The sequence below is a fragment of the Sycon ciliatum genome, chromosome 9, assembly GCF_964019385.1.
Source record: "Sycon ciliatum chromosome 9, ocSycCili1.1, whole genome shotgun sequence".
Lineage (NCBI taxonomy): Eukaryota > Metazoa > Porifera > Calcarea > Leucosolenida > Sycettidae > Sycon > Sycon ciliatum.
The window spans coordinates 4,010,761-4,033,754 of NC_088651.1; the positions used below are offsets into that span (position 1 = coordinate 4,010,761).

Consider the following 22,994-nt stretch of genomic DNA (forward strand, 5'->3'; position numbering starts at 1 on the left):
CGTGGGGAGGTTTAAAGACGGTTCCCGACAGTGAAGCTTCCTTGCCAACATCGCACATTTATGGCCAAAGAAATCGACGGTGCATGATGGAATTGCAATGGACCAGCGGCGTTACTTCTAACACTATGCTCAGATCTCCTTAGCCATGACTATAGAACACACACTTCGCCAACTGTCGCCGAAGTCGCACCAACCTCTTCTTCACATGACTCCCGTGCGTCCCTAAATTGCACTATCCTGGCAGGTGTGCTGAGAGTCAGGACTGCAGATACTTGTCGGGCGATACAGTCGTAGAATATCGGGGTAGTCTTGGCCTTGCAATGGTGCCCATAATCATGAGCATGTACAACACCTGTACAATGCTAAAGGTGGTGAAGGGAAGGGCCCATCCCACCAGATTGCCAGTTCGATGCTCTACTGTGAACTAATTTTTTTCTGCTCCGTTCCACAGATTGTCGCATGCTGCGCTAAAAGCTGAAAGGCATGCATTCTGATTTTTCCATTGTCTGCGCACGTGTTATGTTTTTCAGACCATTTTGCTCGTGACAGTGGCTTCCCTACCATATGCATGTACTCTCACAGATACGATCGTAGGCCCAGCGAAATATGGCCCGGCCACTTCAATTACATGGAGAATTTCGACCTACCGCATGAGATTTTCGGCCCGAAAACATATCCAGGGGAAGACTCAATCGCGGACGTAATCTTTGTGCCTACGGATGAAGAAATCAGTAGTGGACGTCGGTGCAAGGTCTTTCCCGCATACATTCCTGGTGAGATGACTGAAGGAAGCGTAAGTATGTTTTTGTTTCCCTTTGTCTGTCATCTTGCATGTATGCAATTTTGAATTCAGATACCAACAGTTCAATGACATGGACAAGAACAGCGAAAGGTCACCAAACTTGCACATGCGCGTGGTTACAAGACCTGTGGGGGGAGGGGGGGGCAATATTCAAGAGGGGATGTATTTTTTCACTGGCTCCTAGCACTATTCGAGACAGGGCGTTATTCATTAAAAAAAATCGAAAAATTCACGGTTCGCGTGAGACTCGGCTGGAAACCGAGTTTTCCGCATCCGCATAATTCATGAGAGGGCTCTAATCGCGCGAATGCGGGTACATATATGTATGTATCATCACACGTAGAGACGATGCGAGTTATGAATCTTAGATGGTTTTGTGTATCTAGAAAAATATTTGGCCGCGTCTCCACTAATTCAACGCGTTACATACATCTGCGCTAATCAATTTAAAATCGAAAATGCGCTTCTCTCCACGGGCTCTTAGAGAGAATAGAGCAAAAAAATGGCTCACACAGCAACTGTAAAGGCCAAGACATGAGGGCCATCCGTAAATACCGACCTTTAGTTAGAAACGAAAACTAGTCGTTTCTTTGCAACCCCCTCCCCTCCCTCAGAAACGAACACATACAAGTGATGCATAGTATCGATAATGTTTCTATTCTTTTCTGGATGCGCCCTCTCATACAAACTGTCCATCGATATTTTCTCGAGATACGAGCAGGCGCTCAACCCTAAACGACTAGTTTTCGTATCTAAACGAGAGGGCTTGGAAGCTCAGGGCCCTACGCTATCCTTTTTTGCCTAGCTCATCATGCATGTTATTAGAACTGATGGAACATTCTCTTTGGCCCCAACTTCGTTACGGTTTATAGTGTTCTACGTCGACCATGATGGCTACAATTACAAACCATACCACAACGAACTGATCTGCTACATCATTGTATGGCCAAAAGTATCGATCTGTTCGAATAACATGCATGATGAGCTAGGCAACAAGGCCTAGCGTAGGGCCCTGAGCGAAAGAAATAGCCAGCTGCTCCGTTAGCAAGGCGCAATCAAATAAATCTGAATTCAGGTTCTTGTTCAACCTACGCAAACCCGAGATTCGAATGCTGATTGACCATGCATTCTTTCAAGTCTGCAGTCCGACGTGAGTCTCGTGGGTAAAGAAAGTTGTTCTAAGCGTTTTCATATCCATCAAAATCCATCACGAAGTTTTTGTTAACGGAGGAAGTTTTGTGGACCCTTTATTATTTTTATTATTATTATTCCACAATCACGATGACATAGTGCCAATAATCATGTGATGCGGGCGATTTTAACCAGCCATGGTGGGGACAACTGGGAAAAAGGAGAAGAAAAAGAGAAAACAAACCAAAACAAAAGGAGTAGTAAAGGAACCTGGAGAGACTAGTATGAAGATTAGGCTAGCAATGGAAAACAACGAATTCAATTCAACTTAGGCGCGGGCAGAATGGAACAAAATGCAGCGAAGGTGTCACGAGACTTTACCTCCTGCAGAAGCCGAGACCAATGAGAATAGGACTTGAACAGAGGGGATTTTAAAAGGATCGATGATCTGGCAAGTGGGAAATGGAGAGAACATCTAGTACGTGAGCTATTATTGAAACAGCTTAGATTCGCAAGTGCATGAGGAGGAGCAAGTTAAAGCTTAATACGGTGAATGAATTTGCATACCAAGTGGGGAAAGCGTTCTGAGAGAGGGGCTGAGGAAGCCAAAATGTATAGCGTCTGAGAGGAGGTCAGAGGGGGCATGCGAAATATTAATCGAAGTAATTTACGGTGGGTGACTTCTAACCGGTGCATAAGAGCGGAGGATAGACCGGAGGACCAAACGAGAGAGCAGTAATCAAAAAAAAGGAAGAACCTAAGAGTGATAAATTTGTATTCGACAACAATGGTGTAGATGGGAGATGTGAGGAGAAATGCAGCCTATCGCAGAGCAAACTCGCTTTTCAATATAGGTTACGTGCGAATTCCAGGACAAGTGTTCATCAAGAAATATACCAAGATGTTTGTGATTTTTAACAATGTTGATAGCAATGGGATCATCAGGGAAAGTAAAAAGCCGAGTCGTAAAGAGGGTGAGGTCACTGGAGGGTCGTGGGGGATACACATGATTGCCGTTTTCGACACATTGGGGCGGAGTTTCCACTTCGACATCCAGCGCACAACGTGATTAAAGTGATACTGTCGCGAGTCGCAGGCTTGTAATATGCCTGGCTAGGTTATATGGAGCGCTGTATCGTCCGCGTAGAGTGAGGTATGATCCAAACCTGCCAAATCATTAACGTACCCTGGCTAACGCTAGACGCTACTGCAGTATCGCCCTGCATGCATTCCCCCGATACACTTCGCATAAATATGCCAGGCCTCTACAGTCTCTCATTTCTTGGTGCTGACCGCTTTAATGCTATACACGAGAGAGCTTGGAAGCTCAGGGCCCTGCGCTATGCTTTTTTGCCTTGATCACCTAGACAAAAAAAAGCATAGGGATGTTATAAATTCTTTAAAAAATCCTTTTTTTAAGACACAACCTGGGATTCGAACCCGCACTATCGCGCGCTCTGCATGCATCCCCCGATACACTTCTCATACATACTAATTCTTCCAAGTTGTTTCACATTGTGATCTTACATTTGAAAGCCCTATTTGAATATGCATTGTGGTCAGCCATCTTTGATGGCACGGCACGGTAGGGGATAGGTACGGGATAGGTACGATCGAGGGTAATACGACACCGTCTCCCGTACCGTACCGTACCATCAAACACAGCTGGCCACATACAGCTGCCCGCAATATTCAAATAGGGCTTTCAAACGCAAGATAATAACGTGAAGGAACTTGGAAGAATGGGTATGAATGCGAAGTGTATGGGGGAATGCATGTTGGGCGATTGTGCGGGTTCGAATCCCAGGATATGCCTGAAAAGAAATAGGAGAATTGAAAAATGTATAATATCCTATGCTTTTTTGCCGTCAGATACGGATAGCGCCAGGCGTGACGCAAACAAACAAACACACAAATACCAAAAGCTGTGTGGACCCTGGCTAGCGCCAGACGTTACTGAAGTAACGTCTTCTGCATAGCTACGGGAATTAAAGCTGTGTGGACCCTGGCTAGCGCCAGGCGTTACTGAAGTAACGTCTGCTGCATAGCTACGGGAATTAAAGCTGTGTGGACCCTGGCTAGCGCCAGACGTTACTGAAGTAACGTCTTCTGCATAGCTACGGGAATTAAAGCTGTGTGGACCCTGGCTAGCGCCAGACGTTACTGAAGTAACGTCTGCCGCTAGCTACGGGAATAATGCTGCTGTACATACTCATTCTCTTGATGGTACAGTACGGGACAAATACGGGATAGCGCCAGGCGTGACACAAACAAACACGAAACGAGAGAGCTTGGAAGATCAGGGCCCTACGCTATGCTTTTTTTGCCAAGCGAGAGTCAACTTTCTCTTTGCATTCGAGGGTAATACGACACCGTCTACCATCTTGATGACCTTTGCAAAAAATTCATAGGGATGTTATAAATATTTCAATTCTCCTATTGTGAAAAGAAGAAAGACAAAACGTTACGAGTTATGACAAACTGTCCACCAACGTAACCAGATCTTATACAGTCAGCGAGTGAGACAATATTTAAAAAAAACTCTCCAATTTGTTTAGTCATAACGATTCGACCCCACACTATCGCCCTGCATGCATTTCCCCGATACACTTCGCATACATACTCATTCTTCCAAGTTGATTCACATTATGATCTTGCATTTGGAAGCCCTATTTGAATATTGTGATCAGCTGTCTTTGATGGCACGGTACGGGACAGGTACGGGGTAGCGTTAGGCTTGCCCATGCTGGCCATGACAGTATGGTACGGGACAGCTACGGGATAGTGCCAGGCGTATGCAGATGCTCTCCTTGATGGTATGGTACGAGACAGGTACGGGCTTGCGCCAGGTATCGGTACAGGTCTACTCGCCATATAACGTAATCTCTGGGACCACGCAAATATTATGTTATGTAGAAAACCGTGTGTAAAATACAACCTCAACATGAAGGGTATTACAAGGCGGGTTTAACCGTGCAAACATATACACACTGTACCACCATCGACATCAGATACCATCAATGCCGCAGAATATATTATGCACAATAAGAGTCTTGATGAAGAAAGGAAAAGGACAAAATGTTACGAGTTATGACAAACAGTCCACCAACGTAGCCAGACCTTATACAGTCAGCAAGTGCGACAAAATGGCACAAAACTGACAAGGAGTACTGAGACATTCGGCCACCTGACACCTAGCTCTAACACGGCAACAAAGAATGCCGAAAGTTACTGGATGATGACAAAACTAGTGAGACTATTGGACAGACCGGCCTTACTTAACTACAGCTCGACGACGCAAAGGAGCAGACCACCCAACTGGGGAGGCTCAAGTTTATGTAATAAACATAGAAGGAGAAGCTAAGCGAAGACGAATTGTGACAAACCGAAACGCCAACATCCTCCAGGCTCCATACCGAAACCATACCTTGCATAGGCCCGGAGTTCAATAGCCCTCTGACGTTAAAAAAAAAACAAAGTCCAACGAGGAACAGGGAATCGTGCTCCTTGTGTCATCAATAGCCTGCTTGAATGTGTTTCAGTTGTACATATATTCCTGTTGATGACCCTGCTATTTGATTCCTTGGCTAATCAAAGAGCCCGCACATGTTGCTGCTATCGGCTTTTCTTTCTCTGCAGTCTGTGGTCAAATGTAGAATGTTTAATGCATCAAGAAAGTTGATCGACAGCGTTGTGAGCGAGGTGCTAAGTTTAAAGAAGTGTTACAATCCGCACATCGTGATGTTCTATGGTGCTATGCAGTACCCAGGTGGCGTGGCAATGTTTATGGAAAGTCTCGACGGCTGTAAGTATTGTTTCGTGTGTGCTTCAGTAAGAATCCTTTAAAAGATTCCTGGACAAACAAAACAGGTGTTCAGGAGATACGCAGACTATCATCTGTTTGGGGGCATGCACCACGCATTGACACACAGACGCACATACACACAATCTCGAAGTATTTAAATAGTTACGGTCACAGATGTGACGGCACCTTTACAGAGTGAAGGTCTGTACCCTGCTTTCAAGTCCCCTTTTCTCAGTTGTGCGCGTGAGGCCAATAGCACCATTTTCGCAGCCTGAGGCCCGTAGATGTGTGTGTATGTGCGTGTGTGTCAATGCGTGGTGCATGCTCCCATACATACATATACGCATAAACAAAACTCTTGCCCACGCACACAAATGCACACCATGAACTCACACTCAGACACAGTCAGTCACACAAGCACACACTCACACATATTAAATAATTACCCAATGCTGTAGACAGCAAGCTGTTTCGGCCATAAAGGCCTCATCAGTACAGCTACGAGCTAAATAGGCCGAGCTACCAGCCATGGTGCAAAGGAGGCACCACAGACATTAAGATAGCTCGTCGCTCTAGCGCCAGAGTGCTCAAACTACAAAAAGTAGCGGGCATTGCGCGATGCAGCAGCACTAGAGCAGCCTACTGAGAGTGCTCAACAAGGCGAAAGCCGAGGAGCGTGATACCCAATGCTGTAGACAGCAAGCTGTTTCGGCCATAAAGGCCTCATCAGTACAGCTACGAGCTAAATAGGCCGAGCTACCAGCCATGGTGCAAAGGAGGCACCACAGACATTAAGATAGCTCGTCGCTCTAGCGCCAGAGTGCTCAAACTACAAAAAGTAGCGGGCATTGCGCGATGCAGCAGCACTAGAGCAGCCTACTGAGAGTGCTCAACAAGGCGAAAGCCGAGGAGCGTGATACCCAATGCTGTAGACAGCAAGCTGTTTCGGCCATAAAGGCCTCATCAGTACAGCTACGAGCTAAATAGGCCGAGCTACCAGCCATGGTGCAAAGGAGGCACCACAGACATTAAGATAGCTCGTCGCTCTAGCGCCAGAGTGCTCAAACTACAAAAAGTAGCGGGCATTGCGCGATGCAGCAGCACTAGAGCAGCCTACTGAGAGTGCTCAACAAGGCGAAAGCCGAGGAGCGTGATACCCAATGCTGTAGACAGCAAGCTGTTTCGGCCATAAAGGCCTCATCAGTACAGCTACGAGCTAAATAGGCCGAGCTACCAGCCATGGTGCAAAGGAGGCACCACAGACATTAAGATAGCTCGTCGCTCTAGCGCCAGAGTGCTCAAACTACAAAAAGTAGCGGGCATTGCGCGATGCAGCAGCACTAGAGCAGCCTACTGAGAGTGCTCAACAAGGCGAAAGCCGAGGAGCGTGATACCCAATGCTGTAGACAGCATATTAAATAATTATATGGGTATTACGCTCCTCGGCTTTCGTCTTGTTAAGCACTCTCAGTAGGCTACTCTAGCGCTGCTGCGTCACGCATTGCCCGCTACTTTTTGTATTTTGAGCACTCCAGCGCTAGAACGATGCGCTATCTTAATATCTGTGGGGCCTCCTTTTCACCATAGCTAGTAGCTCAGCCCATTTAGCTCGTAGCTGTACTGTTGAGGGCTTTATGGCCGAAACAGCTTGCTGTCTACAGCATTGAGTATGTACATACAGATGTGCTGTATACACTGTTGTGAATTTCAACAGAAATCCAAGAGTGCTCGCTACCGGGAATATAGAGCCGTGACACACTAGTCAGAATTAATGATGGCCTGATCAGTCACAACTTAAAGTTTCATGCCATCTCAGGCACTCATCAGGTGATATGAACATCAAGAAAAATAACCCACTATTTTAAGCCCAGTATGGCGGTACAAGGATAACAGAAAGCGCTAGGGGCGCCATCATCTCATATCCGATTCAGTGCCATAGCCAGTAAGGATCGCGGTACTAAGAAAGAAAGGTGATTATAAGTGATAAAACGGTACAACCGAGCTGGCACAGTGGGTTATTTTTCTTGATGTTCACATCACCTGATGAGTGCCTGAAATGGCATGAAACTTTAAGTTGTGACTGATCAGGCCATCTATTGTTCTGACACACACACACACACACACACACACACACACACGCACACACACACACACACACACACACCTCAGACCTCAGACATGCCCATCGCGGAAGCAGTGATAGCGAACGGCTATGTTAGACATAGCAACTTGTGCTGGGATTACACCATTACACCATCAGGTTGCAAGGCTGATGAATTGACCGCCACAATGTTTAGCCTGGTATCCACCACACAGCTGTTTGAAGTGACTTTTCTGGCCAGTGAATCCCTATTTTTCATTTTTCCATTTTTTCTACACACACACCGCACCACATACTCCGGCATACACTAGCTGTTGGTAATCACCCAGGAGAATGAAAGAACACACGTACACACAAACACAACGCCAAGTAATAATAATTATACAGTGGTCCCTCTATAATCCGGCACCATTTGTGCCACGAAAATCTGCTGGATTAGGGAGGGTGCTGGATTAACAAATCTGATTTACTGCTGCAATGTGCATGAAGAGGACATTTTGGCTACTGAAAATTGTGCTGGTTTATCGAGGGTGCTGGATTATAAAGTGCCGGATTAGAGAGGGACGACTGTATTAATAATAATAGTTACAGTTCGCATGTCACTCATGGAAGGATCCATGGGCTTAACGCATCTGTCAACGAAGTCCAGGCGGAAGAGCCGACAAAAGGCAACTCCTTATTGTTAGAACGTATCGCAGTAAGAACAACTACGCAAGCGCAGCACATTTTTCCACAAGCATCAGCCATTTTTTCTTGTCTAGAGCCAGTTCAAAACAGTCAGCAATATCAATATTGGCGTGCTTTAGATTATTTTTAATATTGAAAGAAAAAAACCAAGAGCCGAGAGAGAATACATTATGACTGAGAACCAAGAATTAATTTATTGTTTTCAGTCTCACCAGTGTCCCTGCCCTCCCACCCTTCATTTCTGGCCATACTATCATTGCTTTTCTATCACTTTTTGCCGTGATGTGCTTGCCATGCCTACAATGTACATTATGCCTATTTCACCCGAAAACACCCCGTTTTTTCCTCTGAACTGCGTCCGTCGGCGCGAGGGTTTTTCCCGGCTGGCTCGGTCCAGGAAAATTAATCTGACGGTCCCAAGTGGTTCTACATCATGGCCTATTTCTGCTATCCACTGGCACGCTTATTCCATCTGAGACACTCTTTTCTCAGTTCTGGCTTCCATACGTCACTCGTTATCCGGTTTACATCTGGCTGCGGCCAACTACCCTTCACTTTGTGTGTTGTAGCTATTGCTGTCTTTGTCTCTGTGTGTGCCAGTATTATGTGGAGCGAGAATGTTAGGGTTCGTGTTTGGTTCACGTCATGAGACCGACCTTGTCATAATGGTTTGCTGTTGACACTTTCTGATCTTGCACAGGGACATTGAGGGAAATCCAAGATGATTCTGCGTATGCCAGGGTTCCGGAATACGTAATGCGGCCCATTACACACCAGATACTCAAAGGATTAAAGTTCCTGAACGAGGCCGACATCTTACACAATAACATTTGCCGAGATAATATAATGGTAACAGAATCTGGAGTTGTCAAGATACTAGGTGAGTGCTTTATGTGAACATGGCCATAATGAATGACGTCACTGTGGTGATAGTGGGGGGGGGGGGCAGCGGCTCCGAGCGGCGGCGTCGGTGGTGCACGTGGTGCTGGTGGTAATGATACTGGGGGTAGTGATACTGATTTTGGTGATGTTGATTGTGATTGTGATGATGTTGATTTTGGTGATGTTGATTGTGGTGATGCTGGCTGTGTTGATGCTGGCGGTGGTGATGCTGGCATTAGTGATAGTTGTGGCTTAGGTTACGGTGCTTTCAAACCGCCGTGTTGGGGGGGGGGGGGGAGGGCAGCTGCGGTCATGGTGTTCGTGATCGTACTTGACGTTTTCAGAATGTTTTCAACTCAGGAAAGATCAGATTATTTTGTTTATGTGTTCAGTGCACATGTCCTCCGTCATCGTGACGTTGTGCACTCACGTGATCTCTGACTTCTAATGTTCTTCAGGATTCTCATCCTGCCAACAACTCCCACTCGACACTGACACAGGCGGCAATGTCGAAGTAAAGGCAGCCATTGAGTACCCCTGTCGATATTATCCACCGGAGCGCCAGCCGCAGGTTTCCCAACTACCTATAACCACTGCGATTGACATTTGGGGGCTGTAAGTCAAGTCCATCTGTTCTTTCTTTTTCTTTTTTCCTTATTCCTATTCTTTTCTTTCTTTCCGTGGTTGTCGTAGACCCTCTCTTGCACTTTGTGTGACAGTTGGTCATGGGACACAAGTTGAGTGACAAAATAAATAACAAGTAGTGCGTTCTAAGCTAAGGGATTAGAACAAGGTTCAAATTTGGCTTGATTTGAATTCAATTAATATATTTGGGAGATAGCTCACATGGGAAATGCACTTTTTGGCCCCTGTAATAACGAAACACACTTACCGCTCGTTGCATTGGCTTTCATGAAAATGTGATCCGTGGATGGTGCGACATGCTTCTCATGTGCACCAGGCGCCATTCTTGAGTCGGTCTAGTTTCACCCAGTCAGCAAGTGGAAGTGGAATTTGTTCTCGTATATACTACTTGTATGTTTTCTGTCCACATGTATATGGATCATTACTAAGCCTGGGCGGATAATGCTAGAAGTATAAGTAGCATTATAGTGTGCGATTTGCAACGAGCATTATGCTAGCATTAGAACACTACATTTCCGTAAAAGTGGCATTATACTCAAATGGCCCTTTCTTCTCCGAAAACCAAGCTAAGGGTGAAAATCATTTTTTGAGAAAATGATGAAAAAATATGATGTGTAGTAAAAAGGTAGTGTCGCTTGGACGCTCGAGTGCAGTGAAGTAGAACCAAAGAGAATCTCGCTTGTTTGAAGAAGAAGCAGTCATGGCAGGAAGGGTTTCAGCAGTCAGGGAAGTCAAAGGACTTCCGGTAGAATATTCCCTACTAGTACTCCTCTTTTCACAGCGAAGAGTTTTTGAGCTGATCGAACGGATTCCCTCTCCTACACTCAGGGATGGCGAAATTTCTGCGCTAGCTGCTGCTTGCGGAAAATGGTGAAGAAATCGTCTCCAGTTAGAGTCGTGATGGCAATAGCAAGGAGAACCTGGACGACATCGCTCCAGCCAATCGAAGTACGAAGATACTAGCTGTTACTGGGCCGCACACAAAGGGAACACGAGCAGCAGAGCTCATACGTCTGCAGCTAGTTCACCGGGAAAAAAGGCTTGAAGTGCAGTGTGAAAACTGTTTTGAATTGAAGTCCTTGGCGATGAAGTGCTACTGAATGCCAGGCGAATGAGCGAGTAGAACGAGAGGCCTCCACTCGAGACTTTCCTCGCTGGACAGCTAGCTGCAAGGGATTGTATGGAGCAATAGCAGCATAAATTATCATTATGATCATGATTTTCTAGCATTTTCCATGCTGTCTACGCAGAACTACGAAACGTGCACAATACTGCCCAAACCAAGCCATTATTGCATACTTACTACTGGTGAATTGCTGGAATTACAGAGGAACAGCAGCATCACAAGTAGCATTATGATACAGTTTTTCTGGCATTGCCATTAGCATTATCCCGCAAAATAACTAGCATTATCCGCCCAGGCCTAATCATTACCGCCCAAATTCTACATTTTGTGGCGTGAATTATCACAGATTTAACATTGTGAGAGCCGCCCCATACAGTAAATCCTGTGACTAACGACCGCCCCTTAGGGCCAGAGAAAGCGGTCTTTAATGGCAGGTGGTCCTTAGTTAGAGGTTTGCAGCGCACATCCATAATGTGAGACCGTCCATGCCTGGCGAAAGTGGTTTGTAGTACCAGGCTGGTCGCTAGTCACGGTCGTCTTCAGCTACAGGTGTTACCAAGAGAACAAGAAAGCCAGAGTGTGAAGCTTGGGGCCCTTTCTTCTAAGGATGTCTGTCATGGCGGAATTCCGTGGTTACATCATATTTGGCGAAGATCTGAGGCGGGAAATGGCGTAGTGCGTACAACTGAGCTGCAGTTGTGCCGAAGGAGACCTGCTTGAATCCTGCTTGTAAGCACTACATCACTAAAATGATGTAATTACGGAATTTCACCGTCACAGCAACCCATACGTACTGCACACTCTGGATTTCATGTACTCTTGGTTTCACTGTACTTTACAGCGTCGTAAACGATGCATTTAAGTGAAAATTTCAAGAGATCATAACTCAGTCAAAACGAGTTCAAATCCAACCATTAACGCACGAAATCAATGTTGTGTTCGCCCGGAGCCACGCAGGACTCCATTCTGGGACAAGACAAACACGGATTTATTCCCGTAGCTATGCAGAAGACGTTACTTCAGTAACGTCTGGCGCTAGCCAGGGTCCACACAGCTTTAATTCCCGTAGCTATGCAGAAGACGTTAGTTCAGTAACGTCTGGCGCTAGCCAGGGTCCACACAGCTTTAATTTGGTGTTTGTGTGTTTGTGTGTTTGTGTCACGCCTGGCGCTATTACGTATCTGTCACGGACCGTACCGTACCATCAAACACAGCTGGCCACATACAGCTGGCCGCACTATTCAAATAGGGTTTTCAAACGCAAGATCATAACGTGAAGCAACTTGGAAGAATGAGTATGAATGCGAAGTGTCTCGTTTGGTATTTGTTTGTGTGTTTGTGTCACGCCTGGCGCTATCCGTATCTGACGGCAAAAAAGCATAGGATGTTATAATTTTTTCAATTCTCCTATTTTTTCAGGCATATCCTGGGATTCGAGCCCGCACTATCGCCCTACATGCATTCCCCCATACACTTCGCATTCATACCCATTCTTCCAAGTTGCTTCACGTTATTATCTTGCGTTTGAAAGCCCTATTTGAATATTGCGGGCAGCTGTATGTGGCCAGCTGTGTTTGATGGTACGGTACGGTACGGGAGACGGTGTCGTATTACCCTCGATCGTACCTGTCCCGTACCTATCCCCTACCGTACCGTGCCATCAAAGACGGCTGGCCACAATGCATATTCAAATAGGGCTTTCAAATGCAAGATCACAATGTGAAACAACTTGGAAGAATGGGTATGAATGCGAAGTGTATGGGGGAATGCATGTAGAGCGAAAGTGCGGGTTCGAATCCCAGGATAAGCCTGAAAAAATAGGAGAATTGAAACATATATAACATGCTATGCTTTTTTTGCCGGTAGATACGGATAGCGCCAGGCGTGACACAAACAAACAAATGTATGCGAAGTGTATCGGGGGATGCATGCAGGGCGCGCGATAGTGCGGATTCGAGTCCCAGGTTATGTCGTAAAAAAGGATTTTTTAAAAGAATTTATAACATCCCTATGCTTTTTTTGTCTAGGTCATCAAGGCAAAAAAAGCATAGCGTAGGGCCCTGAGCTTCCAAGCTCTCTCGTTTACAACGAGCATGCATATTTGTAGATGAGAGAGAGACTATACGGAGAGGGACAATATGGTGACAAACACTATACACAACAACCAATATCTAGGGCGAAGCCATAAATCTCACATGCCGTAGAAGCAATTCACGACGCCCTGCGAGCAAAGCTTCTTGAGATACATTAGACATAAATCGAGCCACGATCCTGCATTTTCAACAGCGCGTGGTGTGACTCGAGAACTAGTATTAAGAATTCTGAGACTTTACGTCGTGCTGATTTGCTCATTTAAGAAGTGGCGTAATACACTGAGTTGTGTGTATAACGACGTTGCACTTTCGTTTTAAACTCATTCTCCTTTTCTCACTCATTCAACTCACCCTGGTTTTGTATGTATCAATAGGGGAGTAACAATCTTCCAAATGGTTACTGCAAGATCACCAAACGTCTATCCCGTCTGCTTTCCCAGAGGAAAGTACTTCGGCACTCATCAACGAGTAGTGATGAATTTTAGCGCACTCCTTTGGGATGAAGCGTACGAGTCTCTTTCTGACGGTGAGTTTCAGGCAGCTTGAAATTGTGTGAGGAGTGCTGGACCACATTATAGATGTGTTTCCATCAACATTCGCCTCCTATCCGCCTGTCAATCTGTCCACCAATCCATCATCTTTCCCCCTGCTTTCTGTGCAATTGCATTATACGATTGTATTGTGTGTTCCATGGAAGGCTGCTGGAGTGCTCTTCCAGGACACGTAGCACTGTTTGAGGCTAGGCATCCTCTAACAACAGCAACTCACCCATCTACTATTGCTTTTGGACGATGAACATTACCAGCCTTTTTAAAAGTTTCTAAAGTTTCATTCGTTTACATCTCGGCAAAGGTCAAGTTAAAGCGACCATGAAAACTCGTACGTGTACTGGGTGCCGTTAGCGCCAACCATTCTTGAGTGCTACATTGCCACATCTAGCTTAGTCGCCTGGCTTTAAGCCATCCCATCATATCTCTGGCTAGTGTGATGACAGCTTTGACACTTCAGCCCAGAATCTCTCAAAAAGTGTCCACCCGAATTCATATTAACGAGAGAGCTTGGAAGCTCAGGGCCCTGCGCTATGCTTTTTTGCCTTGATGACCTAGACAAAAAAAAGCATAGGGATGTTTTCTTTAAAAAAATCATTTTTTTTAAACCTGGGATTCGAACCCGCACTATCGCGCGCCCTGCATGCAGCCCCCGATGCACTACTGCATACATACTAATTCTTCCAAGTTGTTTCACATTGTGATCTTGCATTTGAAAGCCCTATTTGAATATGCATTGTGGCCAGCCATCTTTGATGGCACGGTACGGTAGGGAATAGGTACGGGACAGGTACGATCGAGGGTAATACGACACCGTCTAGCTGCCCGCAATATTCAAATAGGGCTTTCAAACGCAAGATTAACGTGAAGCAACTTGGAAGAATGGGTATGAATGCGAAGTGTATGGGGGAATGCATGTAGGGCGATAGTGCGGGTTCGAATCCCAGGATATGCCTGAAAAAAAAGGAGAATTGAAAAATTTATAACATCCTATGCTTTTTTGCCGTCAGATACGGATAGCGCCAGGCGTGACACAAACAAACAAACAAACAAACAAACACACAAACAAACAAATACCAAACGAGAGAGCTTGAAAGCTCAGAGCCCTGCGCTATGCTTTGTTGCCTAGCTCCTCGTGCATGTTGTTAGAACTGAAATGCTTTTTCCTTTGATTAGCTACATCATTGTATTGCAAAAACGTTTCGATGAGATACTGAAGTAACGTCTTCTGCATAGCTATGGGACCGGCGCTGACTCTGCCGATCACGGGCGTTCTGGAGTCGACGGGATGTCTGTCCTGACGTTTCCTGGGACCGGGCGGCGCTGACTCTGCCGATCACGGGCGTTTATCTTCTTCTTATTATTATACTGACGGCAACTAACATCCATTCTGATTGCATTCACTCGTCTCTCTACTTCGTATTTCTTTCCAGAAAATCTCCCCATACAGCAGGGAGTCGTTTACATAATATGACTCCCTGCTATACATCTACATGACTGTATAAACCAGGGAGTCGTACAATACCAGGTATTTTACGACTTCCTGGTATAAACGTTATGCTATCCGCCTACATGCGATTCCCGGGCTGGTCGACAGGCGGCCCAGCCAGCCTGCTAGTGGGATCTCGGCCTCGCACACAAATCCACACAAAATGTTACTGCACTGAATGCATTCCCCCGATGCACTTCGCATATACTCATTCTCTTGATGGTACGGGACAGGTACGGGATAGCGCCAGGCATGTCGATGGCACAAACAAAAATATTGTGGCCAGCTGTCTTTGCTGGTACGGTACAGTACGGGACAGATACGGGATAGCGCCAGGCGTGACACAAACAAACAAACAAACAAACACCAAACGAGAGAACTTGGAAGCTCAGGGCCCTACGCTATGCTTTTTTGCCTTGATGACCTAGACAAAAAAAAGCAGGGATGTTATAAATTCTTTAAAAAATTCCTTTTTTTAAGACATAACCTGGGATTCGAACCCGCACTATCGCGCGCCCTGCATGCATCCCCCGATACACTTCGCATACATACTAATTCTTCCAAGTTGTTTCACATTGTGATCTTGCATTTGAAAGCCCTATTTGAATATGCATTGTGGCCAGCCGTCTTTGATGGCACTGTACGGTAGGGGATAGGTACGGGACAGGTACGATCGAGGGTAATACGACACCGTCTCCCGTACCGTACCGTACCATCAAACACAGCTGGCCACATACAGCTGCCCGCAATATTCAAATAGGGCTTTCAAACGCAAGATAAAAACGTTAAGCAACTTGGAAGAATGGGTATGAATGCGAAGTGTATGGGGGAATGCATGTAGGGCGATAGTGCGGGTTCGAATCCCAGGATATGCCTGAAAAAAAGGAGAATTGAAAAATTTATAACATCCTATGCTTTTTGCCGTCAGATACGGATAGCGCCAGGCGTGACACAAACAAACAAACACACAAACAAACACCAAATTAAAGCTGTGTGGACCCTGGCTAGCGCCAGACGTTACTGAAGTAACGTCTTCTGCATAGCTACGGGAATTAAAGCTGTGTGGACCCTGGCTAGCGCCAGACGTTACTGAAGTAACGTCTTCTGCATAGCTACGGGAATAATATATTTTTTATCATTTCACATTCCTGTCACGAAATTTGTCTCACGACTGGTCACACTTAATTGGCATGGAGAACAAAGTGACGTGAAGCAAGAGTGATGCCGAATGCAGGAACAAATTAGAGCGTGGCATGGAACTCATACGTTGCGTACTGCTTTTGACTAGAAAAAGGGTAATTAGTAATCGAGGTAGCCTTATCCCCAAATACGTCATTATGGGTCAGTAGAGATGCTAAGATGCACATTACTCTGGTGGCTATGCAGGAGATGTCACTCCAGTAACGTCTGGCGCTAGCCAGGGTCCACACAGCTTAAATGCCCGTAGCTATGCAGAAGACGTTACTTCAGTACCGTCTGGCGCTAGCCAGGGTCCACACAGCTTTAATTCTCGTAGCTATGCAGAAGACGTTACTTCAGTAACGTCTGGCGCTAGCCATGGTCCACACAGCTTCAATTCCCGTAGCTATGCAGAAAACAATAGGAGAATTGAAAAATTTATAACATCCCTATGCGTTTTTGCCTAGTTCGTCAAGGTGGTATGCAGTAGACGGTGTCGTATCACCCTCGACCATACCTGTCCCGCACCGGATCATCACTATCTCCAGCCCAGTCTGGATTCCACAAAGGAGATGCTACCGCGTGGCAACTTGCACGCTTTACTCAGAACCTGTTGGAACGCAGACATCAGCACAACTTCAGCCTAGTTTATTTCTTCCACCTATCAAAGGCCTTTGCTACAGTGTGGCACCGTGGTTTGTTGGCCAAAGTCGCCTTCTTTAACATCGGTGGCAATGTTCTGTGGTGGCTCGAAAGCTACCTATCCTGCCGGGTCCAACAGGTGAGGGCTGGCAGGATCGCTGTCCCAACCGCTCGAAGTATGTTCCGGTGTGCCACACGGCTCAACACTAATGTCTTGGTCCTCTTCTCTTCTTGCTCTATGTAAATGACTTTTAAAACTCGCGTTCCAAATACCTCCCTGTACGCCGATGATACTACTCTTGTGGCATCTGAACTTTCCCTGCCCATGGCGTGTAATTCTTTGCAGGCGGAAATTCGCTCAGTGGTTGAATGGATGCGTCTCTGGAAACTTCGACCGAGTGCTGGAAAGACTGTCATATTGTGCATTCCACCTCATCCGCGTTCCAATCTTTCCTTCATCGACCAGTACCTATTCCACTTCCCTGACGACCAAACGCCCATCCCAATTGTTAGCCACCACAAACACCTTGGAGTCATCTTCGACTCAGGCATGAGTTGGTCCCACCATCTGGAATATCTCGAGTGCCGGACAAGTTCGGCTGTTGGTGTTCTATACAGTCACATGAGCCATTTACCACTAGTATGTCGTCGGGCTTTCTACGCCTCCTATACCTTACCCATCATTATATACTGTAGCATTGTGTGGTTCAATGCTGGAGCAGGAATGCTTACGCGGCTTGAACTAATGCATCGCGATATTTCGCTTACCACTTGACACGCCATTAACAATTCTGTATTCCCAATGCAAAACCTGTCCTTCACAAACTATAATTAACAGACTCTGCTGTAGATTTATCCATCAGATTAAACTGCTGAAGGCCCCAATGCATATTCAAAATGCGCTTAACTGGTTTAACTCCTCTTCGTCAGGTCGAAAAAAACTAAGATTCAATATTTCAAGAAATAACTCAATGAGTCGCTCGCCTGTTTTCATTAGCTATTGTCTCTGGGACTCACTTCCCCAAAAAATGCAATCATGTGAAAACATTTCTGCCTTTGTTCGTGATCTCTCGGACCATTTCCCGTAAACCTAATAATACAACTTGATTTGCAGCCCAATCTCTTCTTTTATTGTTGTCGTTCTGATTTTCACTTGTTTTTCTTTCTTCTATTTTTGCCATGGCTGCATTTGCTGGCTATATTCTCCCTCACCACCTCCTTGATTGGCCTTGGCCATGAGTATATGCGTAATAATAATAATAAGAAGAATTTATAACATCCCTATGCTTTTTTTGTCTAGGTCATCAAGGCAAAAAAGCATAGCGTAGGGCCCTGAGCTTCCAAGCTCTCTCGTTTCCGTCGTGACACCCAACTTCATGTCCAATTTGGTATTATAGTGTAGTGCAGCTCACGTCTAAATTTCGACGTGAGGTAAAGGGCACTCACATTGTTTTTAGACGCACGGGCCAAATAACGCGAGCTAAAATTTCGGTTCATGTCAGAAATAACGTGCATCTTAACCTTTCCTATAATTATTATACCGGTGCTTCAGGCTATATCTGTACCAAGCAAGATTGTATTAAGCGAGCGTACGTACTAGTGTATGTGAGATTTACTGTGTCAACAATGATCGCTGTTTACGTGTGACTAAGCAAGAATTTTGCGTTATTTTCCATCCAATGCAGACCTTAAGAGATTAATATGTCATTGCCTGATATATAACCCGGAACGACGACCTGCTGCGATGGACCTGCTTCATGACTTTTGGTTCACTGACACGCCAGGCTACAAGCCCGGATACAACACGGAGTACATGGAAAGATCTACTGTACTATCTCCTGCAGCGCTGCAAAGAACGGGAGATATGCTGAAGATCCCTCCCAGCATGGTCAGGGATATCGTGATGCAGTGAGATTTTAGAACTTTTTTGTACTGCCTATAAAAACAAGATCTATGTATTCATCCTGAGTAAATCTACCTCTCATACAAACAAACACTCGAACACATTCTGTTGTACAATCTTCCGCTATTCCATTCTTTCTGGATGTTGTATATTATGAGAACAAAACTGTTGCAGCAACAAATTTGTAACATTCCCCTCTCCATTGCTATGTACGTGTATCTGTTTGTTTATTGTGTTTGCATAGAGAACCGGGCTCCTTAGTCGATTTATTATACAACGTCCAGGAAAGAGGAGAGTGGCTGCAAGTGTTCGATGAGAAACGAAAAAGAGACAAGCTTTTACTGCAAGGAGTATCGCAAGTGCTGGGCTCTGGTCCAAAACCAGTTTTACCACCTGGTCAGGCCCAACCTGTGGAGGATTGGAATGATTTGATCGTAGCTTACTGCGCAGGGATTTTCGCTTGTATAGAGGGTGCGGAAGGTGCATTTGGCCAGGCTCAGGCAGCTGCTGCCGCAGCCGGAGTATCAGTCGGTGGAGGCCAAAATATGGTAGTGGGCAAAACTGAGTTCTGGCGACCAACATCAGCCACAACACCAAATGAAGAAGAAATACTGGAAATGGAACGCGAGGCTGCAGAGGCCTTGAGAGCCGAAGAAGAGGCCCTGAGAGAGGAGGAAGATTACAGTAAACGAAGAGCCAGTAGAAAACGAAGCTTGTTCCGTCGAGGAATGAGTTTTTCTGGTTTAGGCAGCAGAAGCATGAGCCTGAGGTCCAGAAAAGTAGCATACGAATCTCTTGACGAGAGCCCCGAATGCATTGAAATGAAAGCGCTTGATTCGCAGGGCAAGGGTGCGTGCGCCGAGCCACTGGATGAGCTCCCCGAATGCATTGAAATGAAAGAGCTTGATTCGCATTGCCAAGGTGCCTGCGCCGATCCACTGAAAGAGGTCCTTGAATGCATTGAAGAGGAAGAAGAGGTCCTTGAATGCATTGAAGAGGAAGAAGAGCATGATCCGTTCCTGCATGATTGGGGCGAACCACCAGCCTGCACGTATATGTTTATTGACGAGCGTCCGGCGCACATGCAAGTTCCTGACCGCTTCGATGCCAAAGGTCGATTCATAAACCAGGTTGAACGCCCACGTCAGAGGCCAGCGACACGGCCGCCTACGCCACCAGATGTCCGCGAAACGCCGCAATTTTGGGTTACACAGTCGACAGTGTCCGAGAAGTTCCGCTGGTGACAACTGCAATTGTCAACGTCAAGATTGAACATTAAGTTGTTTCGCAGGATTTCAAACATATCAGATATGAAATTATGCATTCACATTTTTGTCACACATTCTGATCATTAAAATAATGCTTTCCGTCTCCTCGTCGGACCTGAATTTGAAAATAAACGCAGTTTTAAAACTTCAAGTTGATGTTTTAAACAATACCTTCCGAAACCTCCCCATCTTATTCTGCAAACCGAATTAACAAATCTGTCTTAAACACTCTACTGAACCGTTCTATATCTCTTGATGTATGATGTGCTGGCGTTAGGTACCTCCAACACCATGCTATCTTCGAGCTTAGTGCAGTACTCGTATGAAGACAATGCGCTGGGCGATCGGTGGACTGGTGATGTTTCTCACTGTTGGGTGTTACTTGTACGTTTTCCTTGAGCAGTTTTTCTGCTAAGTATTTTCCCTTGTCCCTTTGCACTTCCGGTTCGTTTCACACACCCTTCCTTCATACTTCATCCTCGCTTTATCCTCCTTCTTACCTGCTGAGCTTGCCCCCACTGAATAGATGTAGTATTATCACCTTTTTGTTTCGCTCTTTTTCACCTTCTTTCACTTTTATTTGTCCATATAAGATTAGTTCAAGTAGTCCCCATACCATTGTTACGTAGATTCACTGATGATTGTAACAAGAAAACAGTTCTGAACGAATCCTCACTTTCCCTTCCTTGTGTGCCTTGCGATAATCGTACAACACTTTACACATACATGTCGACATATATGAAATGATTATTATTATTGCAAGGAATATGAAATGATTATTATTCCAGTAGCTATGCAGAAGACGTTACTTCAGTAACGTCTTCGTCATTCCCCCATACACTTCGCATTCACACCCATTCTTCCAAGTTGCTTCACGTAAATCACGTTATTATCTTGCGTTTGAAAGCCTTATTTGAATATTGCGGGCAGCTGTATGTGGCCAGCTGTGTTTAATGGTACGGTACGGGAGACGGTGTCGTATTACCCTCGATCGTACCTGTCCCGTACATATCCCCTACCGTACCGTGCCATCAAAGACGGCTGGCCACAATGCATATTCAAATAGGGCTTTCAAATGCAAGACCACAATGTGAAAGAACTTGGAAGAATTAGTATGTATGCGAAGTGTATCGGGGGATGCATGCAGGGCGCGCGATAGTGCGGGTTCGAATCCCAGGTTATGTCTTAAAAAAAAAAGATTTTTTTAAAGAATTTATAACATCACGAAGTAGTGGTTGCGACTTCGGCGATGATTTGTAAGAAAGGTTTATTACTGTGTATTGAGCAGGGAGTGGTGCTTTCTTGCAGGTTTGCCGAGTCGAAGGTTCGATGGACTTCTCGTGTGCTCTGGATGGCAGTCGTGAGTCAGTCAAGTGTCAAGTAAATTCGGCGGAATAGCGCGAGCTCCGGAGTGGGGAGCAAACCTTTCTTACAAATTTATAACATCCCTATGCTTTTTTTGTCTAGGTCATCAAGGCAAAAAAAGCATAGCGTAGGGCCCTGAGCTTCCAAGCTCTCTCGTTATTGCAAAGAAAAAATTGGAGGCGTATCCATTTTCGAAAGAAAAGGTGACAACACGGACGTGATCCACACAGTCACACATTGCAGGGGATATAATGAAAGCATCAATGCGAAGAAGCATTCCTGACACTTTCACGAGGATTAGCGCCAAACAACTGAAGCGACAGAACATTTTCCTTCTGGACACACAGTTCAGGGGACAACTTGCGAATATATAACGCTTCAAAAACAGACAAATGTAATACAGATCTGCCACGGGCCAAAACTGAGAAAACATCATCTCTGTACAACTCACGACAACTATGACTAACAGACAGATGACTCTTGATCGCCGATTGCTGACTGTTTGAATTTCTGGAATTTAAAAAAAAAAGCGACAATAAAGAACACACCATATGCCATAATATATTTGCAACTAAAAATATTTCGCGAGAAATCATTTCTCGCCTATCTCGCTGCGCTCGGCCGGCGAGAAATACAACATCTCTGCCCCGTCTTCGTGACATAATTATACATGTAGCTGAACATAAGCGATAAACAGAATGGTTTAAATAATGAAAATGTAGGAGGGGAAGGTGAGTGCAGGCAAGACAAGCAGAAGCTGAAAAGTCTCAGCTGTGGAGGACGTTAGCGGATGAACATGGATGTCGATGACGATACTGGCAAGACCAGTAACAAGCCGCAGTTTCGCACGCGGATCGTTCCGCCGGATTTCTGAATTGTCATGGTCGAATTACAGTGCTATTTTACTGAGGCGTTCGGTTTTAATTGATTCTTGTTCGCATAGCTTCCCTTATATTATTGATCTTCGCATCTTTGAGCAACACAAGTTGTGTGGAATGTTGTTTGCATGCTTGAGTCGTGGTTTGACCGGTTTGTCCAATGGTCTTGCTAGTATCGTCATCGACATGCATGTACATCCTCAAATCATTATTATAACTTAGAACGTTCCTAGTTCGAAGGCTGTTGGAGTTAACATCCAAGATGTGCTAAAGCTGTTAGCCATTAATAGTTGTAGAACGTCAGTACCGTCGCTCAGCGCCGTGCAATGTTATGGCGCGAGCTGATTGTTTAGTAACTGGTGGTGGTAGTGGACATTATAGCGTAACTTGTAGTTCCTTGGTCCTTTTTTTCTTTTCTATAAATTTTCCTCGACTCTCCATCCGAGTACC

The 22,994-nt window shown here is 45.4% G+C and overlaps 1 protein-coding gene across 1 annotated transcript; it reads left to right on the forward strand.

The window, feature by feature from the left end:
* The first annotated feature begins 552 nt into the window (after positions 1-552).
* On the forward strand, positions 553-20,404 carry LOC135825278 (uncharacterized). Its single transcript, XM_065338017.1, has 7 exons — positions 553-793; positions 5,573-5,738; positions 9,227-9,406; positions 9,867-10,023; positions 13,647-13,798; positions 18,816-19,038; positions 19,278-20,404. The coding sequence occupies exons 1-7, from the start codon at positions 569-571 to the stop codon at positions 20,275-20,277; spliced, it is 2,103 nt and encodes a 700-aa protein (XP_065194089.1). The 5' UTR covers positions 553-568; the 3' UTR covers positions 20,278-20,404.
* Positions 20,405-22,994: the final 2,590 nt, after the last annotated feature.